Genomic DNA, 22,165 nt, shown 5'->3' with positions numbered 1-22,165 from the left:
CGATGGCAGAGTCGTCAGAGAACTTCTGAAGATGGCAGTTTGTGGTGTGATGGGAGGGGTCTGCAGTGTAGAGGGTGAAAAGAAAGGGGGCAAGGACAGTCCCCTGTGGGGCCCCCGTACTGCAGACCACTGTGTCGGACACACAGTCCCCTGCCCTCACAAACTGTGGCCGGTTGGTGAGGTAATCCAGCAGCCACACTGTGAGGTGGGAGTCCACTCCTGTCTGCTCCAGCTTGTCCCCCAGAAGCACAGGCTTGATGGTGTTGAAGGCACTGGAGAAATCATAAAACATGATTCTCACAGTGCTCTTCGTCTTCTCCAGGTGAGAGAGGCATCTGTGCAGGAGGTAGATCACTGCATCATCAACCCCGATGTCGGGCTGGTAGGCAAACTGCAGCAGGTCCAATGATGAGCTCACCAGGGGTCGCAGATGGCAGAGGACCAACCTCTCCAGGGTCTTCATCAGGTGGGATGTTAGTGCCACCGGCCTGTAGTGGTTGAGGTCCTTGGGGTGCGATATCTTCAGCACCGGTACCACGCAGGATGTCTTCCACAGCTGTGGTACTCTCCCCAGCTTCAGGCTCAAGTTGAAAATATGTTCCACAATCCTGCTCAGCTGATCTGTGCAGGACTTGAGGAGCCTGGAGCTGATGCCATCTGGACCCGTAGCCTTCCTGATCTTCAGTCTGCTCAGTTCTCTCTTCACCTGGGATGTTGATAGGGACAAGCTGGGGAAGGGGGGCTGTTTGCTGGTTGTGAGTGTGGGGCCCTGTGGAGGAGGGGAGGTGTGATGGTAGGAGAACTGTGGTGGAGCTGTAAGGAGGGGGGATGCAGCGGGGGTGGTACAGTCAGCAGGGGGTGCAGACAGATGCAGTGGTGGCTGCTGCAGGGTGGACTGGTCTGGGGGAGGGGTGGCTGACTGTTCAAACCTGTAAAAGAAGGTGTTCAGATCATTCATCCACTCCTGGTCCCGTCTCAGTTCTGTCTTGGGATCTTTGTGGCCAGAGATGGTTTTCAGGCCCCTCCAGACCCCGCTGACATTGTTCTGCAGCAGCTGATCCTCCATCCTCTTCCTGTAGCTGCATTTTCCCTCTCTAATCTTCCTCCTCAGTTCTCTCTGTGCAGCTCTCATCTCCTCCTCGTCTCCTGACCTAAAAGCCCTCCGTTTGTTCTTTAGGAGAGCCTTTATATCAGGAGTAATCCAGAGTTTGCTGTTAGCGAAACAGCGTACAGTCCTGGTGGGCACAGTGTAATCCACACAGAAGTTAATGTAGTCCGTGATGCAGTGAGTGAGGTTGTCGATGTCCTCCCCATGATCCTCACAGAACACTTCCCACATAGTCGTGTCAAAACAGTCCTTGAGAGCCTCCTCAGCTTCCTCGGACCATCTCTTGACCATGCGGGTGACAGCTAGCTGTCTGTGTGCCAGAGGTTTGTACACAGGAAGGAGGTGAACCAGGTTATGGTCAGATTTACCAAGTGGTGGAAGAGGAGATCATGTGTATGCCTCCTCGGTGTTGGCATAAAAAAGGTCCAGTATTTTATTACCTTTGGTGTTGCAGGTGATATATTGTGTGAAGGTGGGTAATGTGGACGATGGAGAGGCATGGTTAAAGTTCCCAGTAATAAGGAAGAGGGCCTGTGGGTGCTGTGTCTGTAGCTTGCTTGTTACTGAATGGAGGACATCACAAGCAGAATTTGCGCTAGCAGAGGGAGGAACGTACGCAGCTATCGCGATAACATGCGAGAATTCCCTCGGCAGGTAGTAAGTATAATTACATACAGTTACACCCAAAGTACTTCAGAATAATAAGTGAATTTTTATTGGATCTGTAAGTTTCTTCTGACAGAAAATTTTATGAATTAGTGTCAAAAGACAGTAAATGTTTTCTTTGACATGTTGAAGATACGTTTTAATGATGTATATGTTTTTAAACATATTTGTTAAAAATTGACAATTGAAATTTTTGCTTTTCATTGGAGAAACTGCAGCTTCTATAACATTTCAAATAGTTGTGGTAAATTCTGTCTTGTTGTGGTTAATGTTATTTATTTATTGCCCTGAATTTGCTAATATTTATCAGTCATTCGTGCAACTAGTAACAAATTTAACTACAAAACAGTTGATTTGAGTACATAGTAGATTTTGCAGTTGTGAAACATCTCTAACATAAGAATAATTACATACAGATAAGCCCAAAAGAATTCACACCCATGCCAATAATTGATTTAAAGTGAATTTATATTGGACCTATAGGTTTCTTCAGACTGGAAATAATATAAATTAGTACAATGTTTTTTAAAGATATTATACAGCTTCTCTATCACTCCAAATAGCTCTGGTCAATTCTCCCATGTTCCACAGCGTTCTAATACACTACAAACTGAGAAGTTCATGCAGCAGTTCTCCAGTCAGTTACTAGCAAACTACAAGTCATGACTAAAACCAAAGAGCTTTGTGCATTTTGACTGCTTAGAGGAAAAGATGAGAAAATCACATCCAAGTGTTTTCAACTTTCAAACAGTTTGGGCTCAAAATGGCATAGAAACAGTGACTAGAAAAAGATTTGCAGCTGTTTTTTTATGCATTATAAAAATGTTCTAACAATTATGAGAAAATGTGCATTTAGCTCAAATGTTTGTGATCAAGTGATTATATAACAATTAGGAGAGGCCTAAATATGAACTCAAGTGTTGGGAATATGCGAGTTCACCACTTTAGGACTCTATTTAAGTGAAGAAGTCCCAACCAGACTGTGCTTTTATGGCCCCAGTGCAAGGCATAATAAAAAAAATACAAGGAGCTCCACACTGAAAAATCTGAAAGGGTTTAACAGGAAACCAAAAGTGACCCCTGCAGTGACAAGAATGGTAGAGAAGAATCCAATAATCAACTCCAAGACCATCCAGATGAATCTGAGCAATCTGGGTACAAACATAGACGCTCCAGTAGACACAGAACAAGGCAGATCTCAATTCAAGCAAGAAAGACGTTTTTGATCATCAAATCTGTGGACAAGGTGAAAACGGAGATGTTTGGAAACAAGTAGATGGCTTCTGAGCAAGGAAAGAACAAGCCTTTAACCCCAAGAACTCTGCGCCCACAGTAAAACATGATGGTGGGAATGAAATGCTTCAAGGGTGTTTTTCAGTCAATGGACCAGGCAGCTTTGTCAAAGTAAACAGCATCATGAGAAAGGAGGACAAAATTAAGACTTGGGAGAAAAATATTTCGCAGAAAAACTTTTTTTTTGCAGTTTTGGGGCTTTACAACAAGACAATGATTTGAAAGATACAGCCAAAGCGGTCAACAAATGATTAACCAAAACATTTTGGAGATCAGACCTGAATCCCATCAAGAATCTGTGGAGAAACTGAAGACCAGAGTGAAAGTCACAAAAGAGGAGTTGGTCTAAAATCCCAGTGGAGACACACAGAAAGTTTATTAGCACTTATATTCCTATTGACGATCGGTCAATGAAGATTCACTAACAATCTAAATATGACACAGGTATGAATAATTTCATCGTAAACTGTACTCACTGCTGAACTTCACTACAATTTTTCACGACTTTACTCGAGACTTCATGATATTTCTACTCCACTACATCTCAGTGGGACATTTTTCCTGATGCTACATAGCCTGAAAGCAGCCAGTTACTTTTTCCATTGAGGTTTACATCAAAAAAATGCACAGAAAATGTAAAACACTATGTATTTCTGGCTCTTTTGGCTTGTGACATCTTTTATCTGACTTCTCTTGATTTCTGTTTTCTGACTGAAATTCGCTGACTTCAAATCTCCATTTTTTTATGAGCACCTCATGTCATTTTTTAAACTGGAAAACAAGAGTTAAAATAAACATTCACCACAAGCTCCATTTAGTAGTTCATCTGGGGCTTTTGATTATCTCAGTAAAACAACAAGGCGACTCCATCTGTTGAGGATAATCGAGTGATACTGAAAGGATCTTGGAGTGAAAATGTTTTGACACAATCTCCTGTAGATGCAGAGTGTAGAGCAGAAGAACAAGAGAGATTTGAATTTATAATGTTGTAAGGGAACATGTTTTATTCTTTTATAACTTGCAGTGGATATCACTGAGAGAGAAAGATGTGATTTAAGATTTAGTAGCCAGTTTTAATCAGCAGTGGTAGAAGAATTAGGATCCTTACTAAAATAAAAGTACTTTAATGACAATCAAAACTTCTTCATTACAAGTGAAAGCAAAAGTATGAGCAGAAAAAATGATTAAAGAATCACAGCTTTTTCTTTTTCATATTTGTACAATCTTTAAATTTTTTCAACAACATCATGAAAATCTATTTTGTGCTATCTAGTCTAATTTTCTCAGCCATTTAATCAAATCATACTTTATTTTGTTTTTTTTAACACATTGTCCTCAGAAATTTTCATTATTTTTAATAAACGCACATTTTTCAGAAATCACATTCATTTCCTTTGTACTTTATTTTAGTCAGGTAAATTAGTATTTGATGTATTAATGCTGATCTATAATTATATAATTTAAAGTAGTCAGATAAATTCATATTATAAATGATAATGTACAGTCTTTTTAAATTAGTCTGACACATTTGCATAATTTGTATCATTGTAAGGTTTTCAATCTTAAAATTGAATTTAGGCAGGTAATTTTGTATTTTATGTAATTTTGTAGTATTTCTAACTGTAATATTTAATCTGTAAATGATAATGTCAAGTCTTAACCTTAATATTTAAACTTGTAAGATTAATTAGTCACGATAGCCTCATTTTTCTAGTGGTGGTTGTCTTAAATGTTTATACAGTGGGTACGGAAAGTATTCAGACCCCTTGAAATTTTTCACTCTCTGTGTCATTGCAGCCATTTGCCAAAATCAAAAAAGTTCATTTTATTTCTCATTAATGTACACTCAGCACCCCATCTTGACAGAAAAAAAACAGAAATGTAGAAATTTTTGCAAATTTATTAAAAAAGAAAAACTGAAATATCACATGGTCAGAAGTATTCAGACCCTGTGCTCAGTATTGAGTAGAAGCACCCTTTTCAGCTAGTACAGCCATGAGTCTTCTTGGAAAATGACGCAACAAGTTTTTCACACCTGGATTTGGGGATCTTCTGCCATTCTTCCTTGCAGATCCTCTCCAGTTCTGTCAGGTTGGATGGTGAACGTTGGTGGACAGACATTTTGAGGTCTCTCCAGAGATGCTCAATTGGGTTTAGGTCAGGGCTCTGGCTGGGCCAGTCAAGAACGGTCACAGAGTTGTTCTGAAGCCACTCCTTTGTTATTTTAGCTGTGTGCTTAGGGTCATTGTCCTGTTGAAAGGTGAACCTTCGGCCCAGTCTGAGGTCCTGAGCACTGTGGAAGAGGTTTTCCTCCAGGATATCTCTGTACTTGGCCGCATTCATCCTTTCTTCAATTGCAACCAGTCGTCCTGTCCCTGCAGCTGAAAAACACCCCCACAACATGATGCTCCCACCACCATGTTTTACTGTAGGGATTGTATTGGGCAGGTGATGAGCAGTGCCTGCTTTTCTCCACACATACCGCTTAGAATTAACACCAAAAATTCAATCTTGGTCTCATCAGACCAGAGAATCTTATTTCTCATAGTCTGGGAGTCCTTCATGTGTTTTTTTGGCAAACTCTATGCGGGCTTTCATGTGTCTTGCACTGAGGAGAGGCTTCCGTCGGGCCACTCTGCCATGAAGCCCCAACTGGTGGAGGGCTGCAGTGATAGTTGACTTTGTGGAACTTTCGCCTATCTCCTGACTGCATCTCTGGAGCTCAGCCACAGTGATCTTTGGGTTCTTCTTTACCTCTCTCACCAAGGCTCTTCTCCCACCATTGCTCAGTTTGGCTGGACGGCCAGGTCTAGGAAGAGTTGTGGTCGTCCCAAACTTCTTCCATTTGAGGATTATGGAGGCCACTGTGCTCTGAGGAACATTGAGTGCTGCAGAAATTCTTTTGTAACCTTGGCCACATCTGTGCCTTGCCACAATTCTGTCTCTGAGCTCCTTGGGCAGTTCCTTCAACCTCATGATTCTCATTTGCTCTGACATGCACTGTGAGCTGTAAGGTCTTATATAGACAGGTGTGTGCCTTTCCTAATCAAGTCCAATCAGTTTAATTAAACACAGCTGGACTCCAATGAAGAAGCAGAACCATCTGGAGGAGGATCAGAAGAAATGGACAGCATGTGAGTTAAATATGAATGTCACTGCAAAGGGTCTGAATACTTCTGACCATGTGATATTTCAGTTTTTCTTTTTTTAATAAATTTGCAAAAATTTCTACATTTCTGTTTTTTTATGTCAAGATAGGGTGCTGAGTGTACATTAATGACAAATAAAATGAACTTTTTTGATTTTGGCAAATGGCTGCAATGACACAGAGAGTGAAAAATTTCAAGGGGTCTGAATACTTTCCGTACCCACTGTATAATAACAGTTACTTGACTTGCCAACCTAAATATACAATACGTCTAAAAACTATAGTCTGTGTTATACTTTTAATCTTGTTTACTGATAGTATTATAAATGTTTGCAGCAGTGTACAAACTCAGAGAAATATGTTATATTACTCAAGATAACTGTAATTTGGTTGCCATTTCGATGTGTTGTCAGCTTACAAATGATTTCGTTCATTTCTAAACATTATGCAGTTTCTTTAAAAATACCCATCTGCATAGTGATCACAGAGGTTTCTGATACGTAATTTTGCAATGTGTTTTTTTTTTTTGCAAATTCCTGCTCGATTTTATTCAGTTTGTTGACATTTGCTTTCACTTTGACAGTGACAAATTTCAAAGTCTGTCTCATTAATTTTAGCAGCATATTTTCTTATTTTACACATGAAATAAGTTAAGACTGGTGCAATTTTCTGTCCTGAGATGACTTACTGTATGATGTGACTTGGTGCTATAAAATGTGTGTTTAAATAAAACGGACATGACAGCGGTTAAAAATTTGAACTCCATTTACATTTGACATGTAAATATTTTAAAATGCATTATTCCTATAGTTTTACACCTTCCTAACAAACATTTTTCTCAGATTCTTACACCTGCTATTTATTGGCATTTTTATGTTATGATCACTTGTCAGCACAAAGTGAAAAAATTTTTTTAAAAATAAGAAAATAAAGAATACAAATAAAATGACTCACTACATTGCAGTGTTTTTCCTTATTACAGTTAAATGATTAGGGTTTAAGAATTTGTTTCCACAGCTTTTAATGAGATCAAATTTGACTGATCAAGAAGGTTTTGTACAGCCAACAGAAAAAAATTCTCTTTAAAATGAACAGCAGTGTTTTTTTCATGTCTTCACTTCTCAACTCTTGTTCGTCTTCTTCCCTGAAAAACACCCCAAAACAAAAAACAGAACCAACCACGACTCTTCCACTGAATAACCAACTTTCCATGTGATGAATGAATACAAGGAGTGAAACCAGTGTGCAAATATGTCCGCATTTTATTTCGCACAGCCTCGGGGTGAGCAGCGTCTTTGCAAACAGTAAACTCTTTCTCACACATACAGAACTTCTATCTGCTGGAAACATTCAGAAAAAAACACAAACACAGAGATTAAAGAGGCAAAGGTGGTGGAGATTGACAAAAAAAACAGAGAATCAAGACAAAGTTGTCTTCATAAAACAGCCTCTTTGCATTGCTCTTAAAGAACCACATATTCAGATCGTTTCCAACCTTCCACAGAGTCACAGATTTTCTACCCATTTCCATCCATCACAGTCAACAACAAATGTAATAATGGAGCTTTCTATTGAACCTGTTTTGTGGTGTAGTCATTTTAGTTCAAGCATAATTATCAAAGTCAAATTCATTTCAAAAATCTGTCTAACAATAGTTATTGTTCCATATATTGGTTTACACATCCTATTGCTGATTTTCATCCCATGTGGCAATAAACAGGAAGCAATCGCAAAGTGGAAGGTTAAAAAAAAAAACATAGCACAGTAACCTGCAAAAATGTGTAAAAACAAGCCAATAAAAAGGGACTGGTCACATCTGATCTAGAGCTGTCTTTAGTTTGTAAGATATTCTACGGCCTAGAAATTGTCAAAATCCTGTTCCCAAAGGCTGGACACGCAAGTTCTACGTCTTTATTTTTTAAAGTCTAACACTTCCAGTCACACTAGTCTAAGTAATCACTTTTGAGTTGCCCAGATTGTGCTCATCTCCAAAAATACACAAAAACACACCCGATTCTACATCCTGATTCCTTACTCTGTAATGAGACAAAGCGAGTAAAAGACAATAATGAGAGCTATGTGAAAGGTGACATTTGTGGTGCTTTGCCTGCATTTTTAAAAAAAAGTTTCGCTACAATATAACACACTAAAGTCAAACCTAAGCGTGATGTAAGGATCATTTCTGGAGGATCTGAGCTGACGGACAAGGATATGGTCAGAAAGTGACAGAAAAACAAAGTAAGAAAAAACCGCTAAAGGGAAAATGCAGAAACTAGATGAGCCTCTGAATGTGAACAAGCTACTTTTAATATCACGATTGAGGCTATATCTGCTCACGAAAGATGACAACAGCAGCACTAAACAAAGGCATCCACTTCGTCTCTGCTTGCTAAAACCTCTGCAGTCAACATTTTGTTTGTTGTCATGGACTCCAGATCACAAAACCATGAAATTTATGGTTTTATAGCAGTGACTGAAGTCAGATTGACACATGTGCCATTGTGCTGTTGGTTAAAGTAGTTTTGTGACAGTCAAAAATATATATATTCACTGTCACTTGTTCAACTTTGAAAAAGAAAAAGAAAGTCATGTATAAAAGGGAATATTAAGGCAGCATGGAGGCACCCCATCTACCAGCACTGTTCTGCGCTTTAAGGACGTATTGCTGACCCCGGCTGGATTTAACAGGCAACTTCATGCAGCTAAAATCGAGGCGTGTTATCACAACATCTGGATTTGGTATTTGTCTGGTTGGAGAGAGGTTCCTTCAGCATTAAAACGCTGATGAGAAAGATTGTCAGAAGAAAGCAGAGGAGGGCAGAATCAGTGCAGCGTCTCGGTAAAAATGTCTTAAATCTGCAGCTATCGGATGGTGAATCTGAAGCATTTTATGGTAAAAACTCCTTAAACCTTGACTAGCAGGGTGGTCTGGGACATTTTAGGCCTTTAAAGTAACATCAGAGCTTTTTACTGTACAAAGTAAATAAGTTAACCCACTCCTACAGTGGCAAAAAACATTAGCAGTAATCACATGACACTTTAAAACTGTATATATGTATGCATATATTTATATAAGGTATGTGAATATGTACAGGCCAGAAAATATAAACAGCAACTCTGTGCATGGAAGGCTAAATTAACCTTTCTGAAAATATCACAAATTGAAAATGAACAAGACAAAGTGGGGACAGTTAAACCCAATTTATGGATGCACGTGTGTCGCATCAGTGCCTCAGAATCAGTGTTTGAACTCCGCCGACAAACTGATCTTCGATTTTAAAAAAATGTGATACAAATTCAAATCTTATTGAAGCGTGGATATTTACAAATAACCTATTTCCATTTTGTTATTGTAGCTGTAGGAAATAGCAGCACGAATTACTGGAACAACTCCATATTAAAGTAGTATCAGAAACAATATGAATGGGAAACCTTGACCTTGGTCCAAGTAAAATGCAGAAAAAAAAACAATGATGGAAAAAGACCCTTATGTTCTTCAAATTCACCCCAAAACACTAACTAGACTGACAATAACACACATCTATGTTTTCCACCCTGAATGAAGGTGGAACTTGGTTAAAGGCACGACTCGGGAGGGCTTCAAAGTTACTCCAGTGACAGAAGGAGTTCCTGGTTTCCTCCTTCCGCCCAGAAGCTGCATCAGCAACAAAGGACGGACGTTTCATGTTTAGTTGAGGCTTAATCGACCTCACAAGATCCTCAGACTAGTGGGGGTTTGTAGTCCAGAGCAGAGCTGGACTCAGACATCATCACTGAGCTTCAAATTAGTATCAAGTCACAGGAAGCCAGCTTTGAATTTCTCTTCACGTTAAATTGTTCCTCTCTCAGAAGACAATGAGCTCCACGTTTCAGCTGCAGCCCAGAATCTGTACGTTTATTCTGCTGTTAATACGGTGAGATCACTGCAGCTGGACTCTGTACGCACAGATGAGGAGTTTAACCTGAAGAAAGAACACCAAGAAACAGCAAAGATGACATTTAAAAATCCACAACTGCTGCATTGCAAGAATTAGACTGAGTAAAACAATAAAATAGCTTGTAATTTGTTGGTATGAACACTTTGGTCTGCTGCAGAGAAAATAACAGGTTTTACATTTTGTTTGTTTTTTTATTGGCCTTTTGTTGGCCATTATTTGATAGGAACGGCTGAGAGGCAGAAAGGAAAGCACAGAGAAGAATGGGGGTTTTACATTTTTGATCAAGAAGTTATTGTTCTGCCAACAAAACCAGACTTCTAGAAGACTAAAATGTTCTCTGTATGAAGCAGACCTCTCTGTGAAGATGTTTTTATCTGTCTTTTTCACCCCCCAACAACACCATCAAACAAAATTTTAGGATAAAAACATGCTGAGAAGATTGTTTGTCACACAAACCAAATGCAACGTTTCCACTGTTCAATAAACTTTCCACGTGATGAATGAATACGAGCACTGAAACCAGAGAGCAAATATGTACGCATTTTATTTAAGACAGAGCTTAGAGCTTAGTTTGACTTCTTAGCCTCTTCTACTGAGTAGAACAATAAAAGAATTTTAGTCTGGTGGTACGAAGATTTTGTTCTAGAGGCTGTTTTTCAGCTGCACAGAAAATTATTTGTTTTACATTTTCTGTGTGGAAAACGCATAAAAACTGAAGCGCTAAAGACTAAGATGAATGATAATCCTCTTTAGGCATCAAATAATTAATTAGTTGTCAATTAATAAAACTAATCACTATTTTGATTATCTAATAACTGCTCTGAGTCATTTTTTTTAAGAATTAGAAGACTTTTTGTGTAAATCGACCATTTATTGTGCTATGAAACAGCCCAGCAAACTTCATATGGCAGAAAATATTTTGCTTCTAATGTGAAAATAATAATAATCGACCATAAAACATACTTTTCTAGTTGACACACTGGAAAAACTGAGCAGTGAGACAGTAGCTTAATTGAAATGCATGACTTAAAAATGGCCTTCATGAAGCGCTGCAGCTGTTTAGATCATGTTAGGTTACAAAAAATCCAACAGAAACTCAAAAAAAGTCATCTCCTACAAGAGCTGTAGTATTATTCAGCTTTCTACTTCCCATCTGCACACTCAGTACGATAGAAGTTGTTCTAAGTTTACAGTAAGAGGCCTGTGTTGGTCTGTGCAGCACATCAAAAATCTAACATTACTATATTCACACGTGTCTCTAAACACGCCATGGTCTTTAATTGTTCCTCTAAACAGCAAAATATTACATTCCTAAATCCCAAAACCAACCTTTAGTCAGACTTTGATGGCCAGCAGAAGCTTTTCTATGCATGTTTGAAAGGCTGGATGTCTACGTGTTTGTGTATTACTGTGTGTTTGTGTCACCTTGGCTGCTGGGGCCTCTGCCAGACGAATGAAGAGTCTGTTGATTCCTGGAACCGGGTTGAAGGAGTAGATGAAGTGACTGTCCTGAACAGTTGAAGACAAGAATGGAAAAAAAAATGAGGAAAACCAAACACATTATCACAAAAATTCATTAAATATCAACAGTACTGTTTAACACTATGAACCCTTTGTTGGCTTTAAAAATAAAAATAAATTTTAAAAAAGCCCAAAATTGCCTAGTTAATCAGAGGCAGAAACCATAAAAACAGAAAGAACCATCAGATGGTCAATGAACTTCATCTGTGAGGTAACTTTTGCAAAACTTAATAAAATATAAGTTTAAAGTCCTGATAAGATTTTATCAAAATCATTCCATTCTGCATATTTTGTTTAAAAATGTTTTTTTTTTTTTTTTTTTTTTTTAAATAATATCCCTTATTACTCCCACAAAGGGAAATTTTCAGTTTTCGCATATCCCAATTGGGGTCAGAGCGCAGGGTCAGCCATGGTGCAGCTTCCCCGAAGGAGGAAGAGTTAAGGGCCTTGCTCAAGGGCCCGACAGTGGCCGCATCAGGGTTTGAACCTCTGACCTTCTGATCAGTAGTCCAGAAACCAACTGTTGTGCCACCACTGCCCCAAAAAACTAATAAGTTACAACTGAATCTTTAAAGCAAAAGAATATGATAGATCATAAGCTTTTGTGCTTAGCTATTTGCACTGCATCAAACTAGTGTATTTGCCCCGCTAAACCCCATGGAAAATTAATTTTGTGGAATTGCTCAGCATTGTCTAGTGTTCTGAACCAACCAGGAAAATGGGCAGCTGGAACTTGTCATTGAGCACCACGGCGTGAACGCTGCAGGGTCCGCAGAGCCTCGCTGTGATCTCGGTCAGGAAGTTGGCGTGGAAGATGAAGAGGATGATGCCTGAACCTGGAAGGGCAGGAAAGGATGGAGGCATTATGGGAGATGAAAAGAAGACAGGGTGAAAAGGCAGAGAGAATTTTACTGGGACTCAACATTAAAAGCAGGACATCAGTGGCCGTAAGCTCCACTGAGGCGTTTGTCCCATTCAATCCACACCAACTCTGACCTCTATTCAACTGCTGTCAAAACCAGCTGTCTGTCTGTCTGTCGATAGCAGAAGTCCTCACCAGGCTGACTGACATCAGAAATTTACTGGTTAGGAGTCATTTTCACTTGAACAGAAGGAATTCACATTGTTTCTATGTATTAATTCATTAAAGGTTCTGCATCTCAGACCAAAACACGACTACTAAGTCTGGAAAGAAAACTGGCTGCCAAAAAACATTTTTGCAAAACTTCTCTAAGATGAAGACAGTGTGAATGATGATGGTTGTTAGGAAGGGGGAAGTTTTTCATTATTTTTTTCACTTTAAATTAATCCTCAACCGTGTTAATAATAGATGAAACAGATAATTTGCTGGTTCGAGGCACAATGGCCAGACTTTCTCTTCCTTTTACTTTCATTTATAGCCATTAAAGTTGTGTACATGAAAGCCAACAAAATTCAGTTAACCTGTGTTCAAACACAAGAAGGCATAAGCAAAAGCAGCAAAGAAGACACTCAAAACAGCAGTAGAGACTCGCATATTGAGCTAAAACAATGCAAGGTCCCATAAATAAAGTAAATAACATGAATAAAACACTTTATTTTCAAATTCTTTGGACTTCTGAGACACAGTGTGAAAGCTGGACTGTCTTTTCTGGTCTGTTTGTAAGCATGGTAAAAGTCAACAGTTTCAATGGGAGGAACTCACATGCACCGACATGCACATACTGGACAAACAGCCAAAACGCAGAACAGAAAAGCCGAGATTCTCACACACAGAAGAAGGATACCGTCACTCCACTATAGATTTGCATAGCAGGCAGTTGTTTACTGCTATATTAATGATATATTTGTGTACCAAATTCTTGCATGTTGCACCTTTTAAGTGACTGCTTTGAAAGCGTACAGTGAAACCAGAATGCTAAATGTGGCAGTGGGAACTGTCCTCAGTTATTACAGATACCTTTAATAGGTTCAAAACATAAAAAAACTACAGTAGATATACAGCTGTTATAGCTGTCAGCACCATAGAGGAAAAAACAAACACTTTAAGCTTGTCTCTGAGTCAGTGTGGACTAGTCTGGCTCACCCGATGGAAACTGCAGATATAAGCCTACTATAATCAGCCATTTTTGTCCTCTTCTTTGGCTATCTGCCTGTAACTGTTTTCAAAATCTGCTTCACTACAGGAACCAACAACAACTTCCAGGCTACTAACCTACCACATTGAAGATTTCAAGCTTTGCAGAGGGTTTGAAACACATACTAAGGCAGTCCTACTAGTTCTATTTGCAGTAGATTATCTATTTTAATGACACCGTTTGTGTCACTGCAAACAAATGTTTCACCAAAATATGTCCACTTGTCATTGTTTCAAAGAAACACATCCTTCGCTCATATCCACCTAAGATGATTGTGACTTTTTGAGGGTTTTTTGCAAATACTGAGATGCTGAGCTAGCTAAGAAAGACTAGTATGGACTAATATATTTGATAACATGAAGACTTCTCTGGTTAGTGGGATAGTTTTGATGGATTTCCAACAACTAAAAATGAGCAAATACTGCTTCTAAATTGGTTCTTATGTTGATCGTCCTACTCAAGTGACTTTTTAATGTTACATGATCAGTCCAACGATCTCACATGTTCTGTGAGATGGTGAGAACGTAAAAATGTAACCAGACGTTAACAGAATTTGATTTAAAATTTGTGCTTTACCTTCTGGTTGCGGCTGTGACTTGAAGGCAAACTCCATGGAGAAGTCGGGTCCTTCACAGAGCCTGTGACAGGCCAGAGGGAAGACGGGCTCCAGCAGCACCAGACGAGACTCAAAGTAGGCTCGGATGGTGTCCTCGGCCACACTGGACAACCTGGGGAAGAAAAAAATGGGCAGAGAGTTGATTTTAAACTGCAGCATAACCAGATGTACCTGCTGTTTCCTGGTCTGTATTAGCAATTCAGCTCTGTGGTTTTCTTTGGCTTGCTAAACTTCAGATTTTTCGGACACTATGGCAGAAAACATATTCTTTCTTTCAAATGCATCTTTGAGTGAGGCTGGAAGCTGTGGTTTACACTCACATGCTGATGTGGTCCTTGATGAGGTCGTACACGATCAGGTTGTTGCTGAGTTTGGCGAAGTACATGGCTGTGTTCTTGTGTTTAGACAGGATGTTGCAGTCGGCTCCATACTCCAGCAGGAGGCGCACTACATCAGCATTCCCCCTTTTACAGGCCTGAAGTAAAGGAGAACAAACATTTACAACCATACTCTGTTGTCTTGTCACCTTTTACTTTATCCTTCTAACATTTGAATGCTCGATGGTAAAAGCATGTGATCCAATATGGTTTTCAAAGTCTGATTTAAAGGGTATTTCTGACATTAATCACTTCGCTTTAAAGGTATTAAGCAGTAAGCAGTGGTTTGTGGTGGTGTTTGGTGAAATGAATACTTCAACAGGAAAACAAGACAAAATCCAGCTGCCAGAGTCCCATTTAATGAACTTTAGACAAGCTGCAACTTGCACCATGATCTTTTCTTTGATTAATGTTGACTTTCTGAACTCATCAACAGCAACATTAGGGAGGTACAATGATACAGATAGATCATCGGTATCAGCTGGTATTACACTGGCAAAAATGAGTTTTAGAATATGGATAAAAGTCCAGTATTGTGCAACAACTAAAATATGCAATACTTGCACTGTAGAACTATCTGTGTTCGCAAATTTATGAAATTTGACGCTATCATTTGAAATAAATCTGCATCTAAGTAGTGCTTGCAAATTGCTTTCATACAGCTGGTCCCAGCGCCTCTGAAGACTAACACTGACGAGTTCGTCTGTTTGGCACAAAAATAAAATGAAACTTGAGGTTTGTGTATAATATGCAGCATTACCTTCATCAGAGCCGTCTCCCCTCCCAGAGTCTGAGCGTTGACGTATGAACCAGCTTCCAGCAAGATCGCAACAGTTGTCAAGAAATTCTGTCAGAGGATAGAAACAATAATAAAAAAAGGTTTTACAAAAAAAAAAATACATAAATGTGGATTTTCTGTATTTCTGTCTACATGACTGTATATTGTTTGTGATGTTGTTTGACAATATGGAGTTAACACCATGTAATAGGCCTATAGTGTACATGATGTCATTTTCGTAAAAATAAAAAAAATACCGTTGGTACCTGTTGCAAGGAGGTATTACAGCTAACTTATAACATAAATAAACACCTAAACAAATACATGATAAAAACTAACCTTTTCAATGAAAAAATACAGACCTATCTTCTTTATCTATTACTGTCAAGACTATTTTTGTTGACTTTATTTTAGAGTAACAGCTACGTGGTATGCACCCAGGTTGCCCAATAATTGCCCAAATTTCCACTTAAAATTTGTGTTTTAGAATAAAATAGAATAGAAATACTTCATCTATCCCCAAGGGGAAATTTTGTTGCTACAGTAGAAATCAGAATTAGTAAAGTGACACATCAATACAAATAAATGAGCAGAAGCAGAAAAATATACTCAAGTTCAAAATGCACAATAAAATGTAAGATACGAGAAGATTCAAAATGTACTTAAGTGAAAAATACACAAAATAAATATTGCAGTTAAATGCATCTCTTTAGTTCTGCTAAAAAAATATTTAGCCTACATTTTTAGGAGCAAAAATACACAATCTGTACTGATTATATTTGTTTTATACACTTTAAGCTTCCTATATCAGATTTTCCTGCAGCTTCAGCCCATTTAATAGGGTTTATATAAGAAATTTCAATGTCAGTTGCACATTTCAAGTTTTGATGCATTGAAAAACAATATAAAACCAAATTTAATGTATAAAGTGCCTAATATTTAACATGATGAATTGCTAAAAACTGTGAAAAATAGTTACAATCATATACAGTGGTATATTTTGTCTATCATTAGGGCCCCTTAGTAAATAAAAGCACCTAATATAGGAACTAAAGCAGTCAAGTGATGTTGCTGTTGATTAACAGACTACATAGAGTAATGGTTGAATTATGTTCATTTTGTTGTTTGTTATTATAAGATAGCGTTGCTTTTGAACCGACAATTCAGTAAGAAAAGACGTTTTACCTTGCTGACATGTTTCGACATGTCAGCAAGGTAAAACGCCTTTTCTTACTGAATTGTCAGTTCAAACGTAATGCTATCTTACATAGAGGAATCTTTTACTGCAGCGTCAAAGATTTAGTTATTTCACTGGAAAGTCAAAATAAAATTGAATGTACAACATCACAGCTCAGAGAAAGATCGGCTTCTCATTTTGTTACCTTTTCGGCAGCATGCATCAGCGCTGTGGTGCCGTTCTTCTGTCGTCCGTTCACCCTCACCCCCTTCTTTATGAGCAACCTGAGGATGTCGTCCTGCCCTCCTGCAGCTGCCAGCATGCTCAGGGACATCCCACTGACATCCTGTGGACAAAAAGACGGACGCAAACTTGTAGAAATCCAAAAAAAGGGGGGGAAATCTGCATCTCACTTACCGGCTATGGCTAGATAATTTGCAGTTTGTGCTGTATTGTAGCTAAAGAAGGAAAAATTACAATGAATCTCAGAAAAGTAAACAAAACTTTTAATTTTGCTATTTTCTCTTTCTTCAGTTACATCCAGACGTTGTCAGATAAAGAACACACAGGCCTTGGTCAAAGTTGAAGGCAACACTGCTTGTGAAGAGACTTTCCTTACAGAAAGAAAAAAAATGCCAATGTCTGCTGTTGAGCCAAAAAGCATTCAGTCTGCACAGCTCTTTACTTGTCAGTGCAGCTTCCAAAACAAGAACTTGATCAGTTAAAAGTTCAGAAGTCTGTAAAGTAAATATTCATCAAGACATCATAGTCTACAGTCGTATTTTAGGGAAGCTTTGTGTTAAGTTCTGTCAGCTTTTGTAAATGCGGATTTAGAAATTAATGATTTAAACTGGTTCATCCTGTGAAGAGTTTACTCTATACCTGATAAAATCACACCAGAGGCCAAACCTCGAGCTGGTCGTCAATTTATGGCGTTTATGAACATTAATACTGATGTTAAATTCGTGACATGCTAAGCTGCAAAGATTTACGTTGTGATTTTTGTGTTTGTGTCGGCCAATGACAAGCTTGAACAACAAATCAATCACCAACATCAACAGTTTAGAAGGAGTCGGAATATTTACTGAGGCTACATTGAAGCCAACATTTTATCAAATTGTGCGGTGATAAATTCAGTTGAATGTGGCTTAATGGGATTAGGGTTAGGCTTTTTAAAGGAGAATAACTAGAAAGAGTCTTAAAATATCTCATGACAAATGCACCACGTCAGGGTACAACGATTTATAAATAAGGGGAGCCATGTATACATGTTCAAATCACAACCTAATACAGGATCCTCAACAGGGAAATACACTGGCCTTTAGCAATGCTAGCTGCTTGGGTCCAGAAAGAGAAATCATAGTTAGTCTTCAGTCCAGACTGAATTATTTCTTCTTAATCGAGAATGAATTTCCATGATACAGATACATTCTTCTTGTCCAAAGGATGAATCCTTTCAACTTCGATGATTGTCTGAATTTGCTTCCAGTCACAACACCGAATGTTTCTACAAAAAAATCATGATGGCAGAGGATGCATCGGATGATTTTGGTGATCACTAAACTGTTCCTCTAAGACCCCATTGATTTTTGAGATTTAATTCTCGGAATGCAATAAACATTAGACTGATCGGTATGAAAATTGACACACATTACAGGTGGGGCAAGCAATTCTAACTGACTACATTTTTTTTAAATTCAGAGAATATCTGCTCATATCCCACTAACTGTCCATTCTGTGTCAGGTGAGAAAAGAACAATCTGGCGTTTGTACACAGCCCTGGACGGATGGATGGATGGATGGATGGATGGATTTGCACTTTTTGGACTTGCTTCAGGAGAGCCCTCTGGACACAGCGGCGGCCGCTCTGAGGAACAAAGATGCTACACACGCAGCACGTGAGACCCTTCTCGGCCTCCGCAGCTCATCCTTTCTCTACACGGAGAGGCCCCATGTCCCCGCGGAGATACGGAGGAAAAAAAGAGGCTGCAGAGGAGGACGGCGAAAGCGCAGGACTTCTTTTCCCTCTATCATCGTGGGGAACGTCCTCTCCATCACCAACAAGGTAGAGGAGCTGGCCACGCTGACGCGGCTGAAGGAGCATCGCGAGTGTAGCCTCATGTGTTTCACGGAGACGTGGCTGAATGGACATACACCGGACTCTGTGGTTTCCCTGAACGGTTGTACACTCGCGCGCGCGGACCAGAACGCGGTGGGAAGCGGCAAAAAGTCTGGGGGAGGACTGGCTGTGTACGGTGGTGTAACCCAGCAAATGTGCACGTGAAGGAACAGCTGTGCACGCGGGACTTGGAGATGCTTACGGTGGCGCTGCGGCCGTATTATCTACCGAGGGAGTTCTCGCACATGATTGTGTTTTTGCGTGTACATTCCACCATCAGCTCATGCAGGGACAGCGAGTGAAAGACTCCACAGCGCCGTGAGCGAAGCCCAGAGTCGCCATCCCCAGGCGCTAGTGCTGATCAGCGGAGACTTCAACCACGCCTCCCTCTCTGCCTTTCTCCCAACTTTCACACAGTATGTCACGTGTCACAAGCGGGGCGACAAGACACTGGACTTACTGTATGTGAACGTGAAAGACTCCGACACCGCTGCCCCCCTCCCCCCACTGGGCCGCTCGGACCACAACCTGGTTCATCTGCTCCCCCACTACACACCCAAGGTGAGAAGAGGACCTGTGCAGAAGAGGACTGTGAAGGCATGGACAGATGAGGCCAGTGAGAGACTCAGAGACTGTTTCCAGACCACAGACTGGAGCGTGCTCTACAGTCCTCATGGAGATGACATCGATGGCCACACGCACTGCATCACAGACTATATCAGCTTCTGCGTGGACAGCACTGTGCCAACTCGGACGGTACGGTGCTTCTCCAACAACCACCCCTGGGTCACCCCTGAGCTCAAAGCCCTCCTGAACCAGAAGAAACGGGCTTTCATCTCAGGGGACAGAGAGGAGCAGAAGAGAGTGCAGCGTGAGCTCCAGTGGCGGATCAGAAGGGCCAAGAAGGACTATGGGAAGAGGCTGGAGGAGAAGCTGGTTCAGAACAATGCGCGGGACGTGTGGAGAGGACTTAAGAACATTTCTGGACATGGACAGAGTGCCAGAGGGACAGCTGATGGAGACCAGCGCAGGGCGGATGAGCTAAACTGTTACTTTAACAGATTTGACTCCCCCCACCCCCTCTGCCCCCCGTCCTGCTCCCCCCTCTTCACACATCCCCAGCCCAGCAGACCCTCCTCTTCCTGCGACACCTTCACCGGCCCCCAATTCACCCTCACGGACTATTCCCACCCCCTGCAGCCCACCTCACTCCCCCCTCACTCCCCCCTCTCCTTCACACCGGACCAGGTGAGGAGAGAGCTGAGGCGACTGAAGCAGAGGAAATCTGCAGGACCAGACGGCATCAGTCCCAGGCTGCTGAGGACCTGCGCGGACCAGCTCTGTGAGGTCCTCTGCCACCTCTACAACCTGAGCCTCAGCCTGGAGCGGGTCCCCGTCCTATGGAAAACCCTCCTGCGTGGTCCCAGTCCCTAAAACAGCTCACGCCAAGGAACTGGCCCACTACAGACCTGTCACCCTCACCTCCCACCTCATGAAGACCATGGAGAGGCTCCTTCTCCACTACCTCCGCTCAGTGGTGAGCTCCGACCTGGACCCGCTGCAGTTTGCCTACAGGCCCAACATGGGGGTAGAAGACGCTGTCATCTACCTGCTGCAGCGAGCGCTCACTCACCTGGAGAGCGCCGGCAGCGCTGTGAGAGTCATGTTCTTTGACTTCTCCAGCGCCTTCAACACCATCAGGCCGGCGCTGCTGCAGGGGAAGCTGGTGGACGTGGGAGTTGATGGACATCTCGCTGCCTGGACCACTGACTACACACGTGGACAAAATTGTTGGTACCCCTCAGTTAAAGAAGGAAAAACCCACAATTCTCACTGAAATCACTTGAAACTCACAAAAGTAACAATAAATAAAAATTTATTGAAAATTAAATAATCAAAATCAGCCATCACTTTTGAATTGCTGATTAACATAATTATTTAAAAAAACAAACTAATGAAATAGGGCTGGACAAAAATGATGGTACCCATAACTTAATATTTTGTTGCACAACCTTTTGAGGCAATCACTGCAATTAAACGATTTCTGTATTTGTCAATGAGCGTTCTGCAGCTGTCAACAGGTATTTTGGCCCACTCCTCATGAGCAAACAGCTCCAGTTGTCTCAGGTTTGATGGGTGTCTTCTTCAAATGGCATGTTTCAGCTCCTTCCACATATGTTCAATGGGATTCAGATCTGGGCTCATAGAAGGCCACTTTAGAATAGTCCAACGCTTTTCTCTCAGCCATTCTTGGGTGTTTTTGGCTGTGTGTTTTGGATGGTTGTCCTGTTGGAAGACCCATGACCTGCGACTGAGACCAAGCTTTCTGACACTAGGCAGCACATTTCTCTCCAGAATGCCTTGATAGTCTTCAGATTTCATCGTACCTTGCACACTTTCAAGACACCCTGTGCCAGATGCAGCAAAGCAGCCCCAAAACATTACTGAGCCTCCTCCATGTTTCACCGTAGGGACAGTGTTCTTTTCTTCGTATGCTTGGTTTTTGAGTCTATGAACATAGAGTTGATGTGCCTTACCAAAAAGCTCCAGTTTGGTCTCATCTGTCCAAAGGACATTCTCCCAGAAGCTTTGTGGCTTGTCAACATGCATTTTTGCAAATTCCAGTCTGGCTTTTTTATGAGTTTTTTTCAGCAGTGGTGTCCTCCTTGGTCGTCTCCCATGAAGTCCACTTTGGCTCAAACAACGACGAATGGTGCGATCTGACACTGATGTACCTTGGCCTTGGAGTTCACCTTTAATTTCTTTGGAGGTTGCTCTGGGCTCTTTGGATACAATTCCAACGATCCGTCTCTTCAATTTGTCATCAATTTTCCTCTTGCGGCCACGTCCAGGGAGGTTGGCTACTGTCCCGTGGGTCTTGAACTTCTGAATAATATGAGCCACTGTTGTCACAGGAACTTCAAGCTGTTTAGAGATGGTCTTATAGCCTTTACCTTTAAGATGTTTGTCTATCATTTTTTTTCGGATGTCCTGGGACAATTCTCTCCTTCGCTTTCTGTTGTCCATGTTCAGTGTGGTACACACCTTTTCACCAAACAGCAGGGTGACTACTTGTCTCCCTTTAAATAGGCAGACTGACTGATTATGAGTTTGGAAACACCTGTGATGTCAATTAAATGACATACCTGAGTTAATCATGTCACTCTGGTCAAATAGTTTTCAATCTTTTATAGAGGTACCATCATTTTTGTCCAGGCCTGTTTCATTAGTTTGTTTTTTTTAAATAATTATGTTAATCAACAATTCAAAAGTAATGGCTGTTTTTGATTATTTAATTTTCAATAAA

General features: G+C 40.6%; 1 protein-coding gene across 1 annotated transcript in view; it reads right to left on the bottom strand.

Moving 5' to 3' along the window:
• Positions 1-7,459: 7,459 nt before the first annotated feature.
• Positions 7,460-22,165, bottom strand: part of mphosph8 (M-phase phosphoprotein 8) — a 39,841-nt gene continuing 25,135 nt past the window's right edge. The window contains exons 8-14 of the mRNA XM_051959006.1: positions 16,945-17,085; positions 15,545-15,631; positions 14,728-14,882; positions 14,368-14,519; positions 12,386-12,510; positions 11,579-11,662; positions 7,460-10,177 (exon numbers count right to left, since the gene is read on the bottom strand). Coding sequence (XP_051814966.1) covers positions 10,136-10,177; positions 11,579-11,662; positions 12,386-12,510; positions 14,368-14,519; positions 14,728-14,882; positions 15,545-15,631; positions 16,945-17,085 — 786 coding nt within the window. The 3' untranslated portion in view covers positions 7,460-10,135. The remainder of the gene's footprint in view (positions 10,178-11,578; positions 11,663-12,385; positions 12,511-14,367; positions 14,520-14,727; positions 14,883-15,544; positions 15,632-16,944; positions 17,086-22,165) is intronic.

This window comes from Acanthochromis polyacanthus, chromosome 14 (genome assembly GCF_021347895.1).
Source record: "Acanthochromis polyacanthus isolate Apoly-LR-REF ecotype Palm Island chromosome 14, KAUST_Apoly_ChrSc, whole genome shotgun sequence".
In the NCBI taxonomy this organism is placed as follows: domain Eukaryota; kingdom Metazoa; phylum Chordata; class Actinopteri; family Pomacentridae; genus Acanthochromis; species Acanthochromis polyacanthus.
Note: the sequence above shows the minus strand (reverse complement) of the source record. Positions and strands in the feature narration are given on the sequence as shown.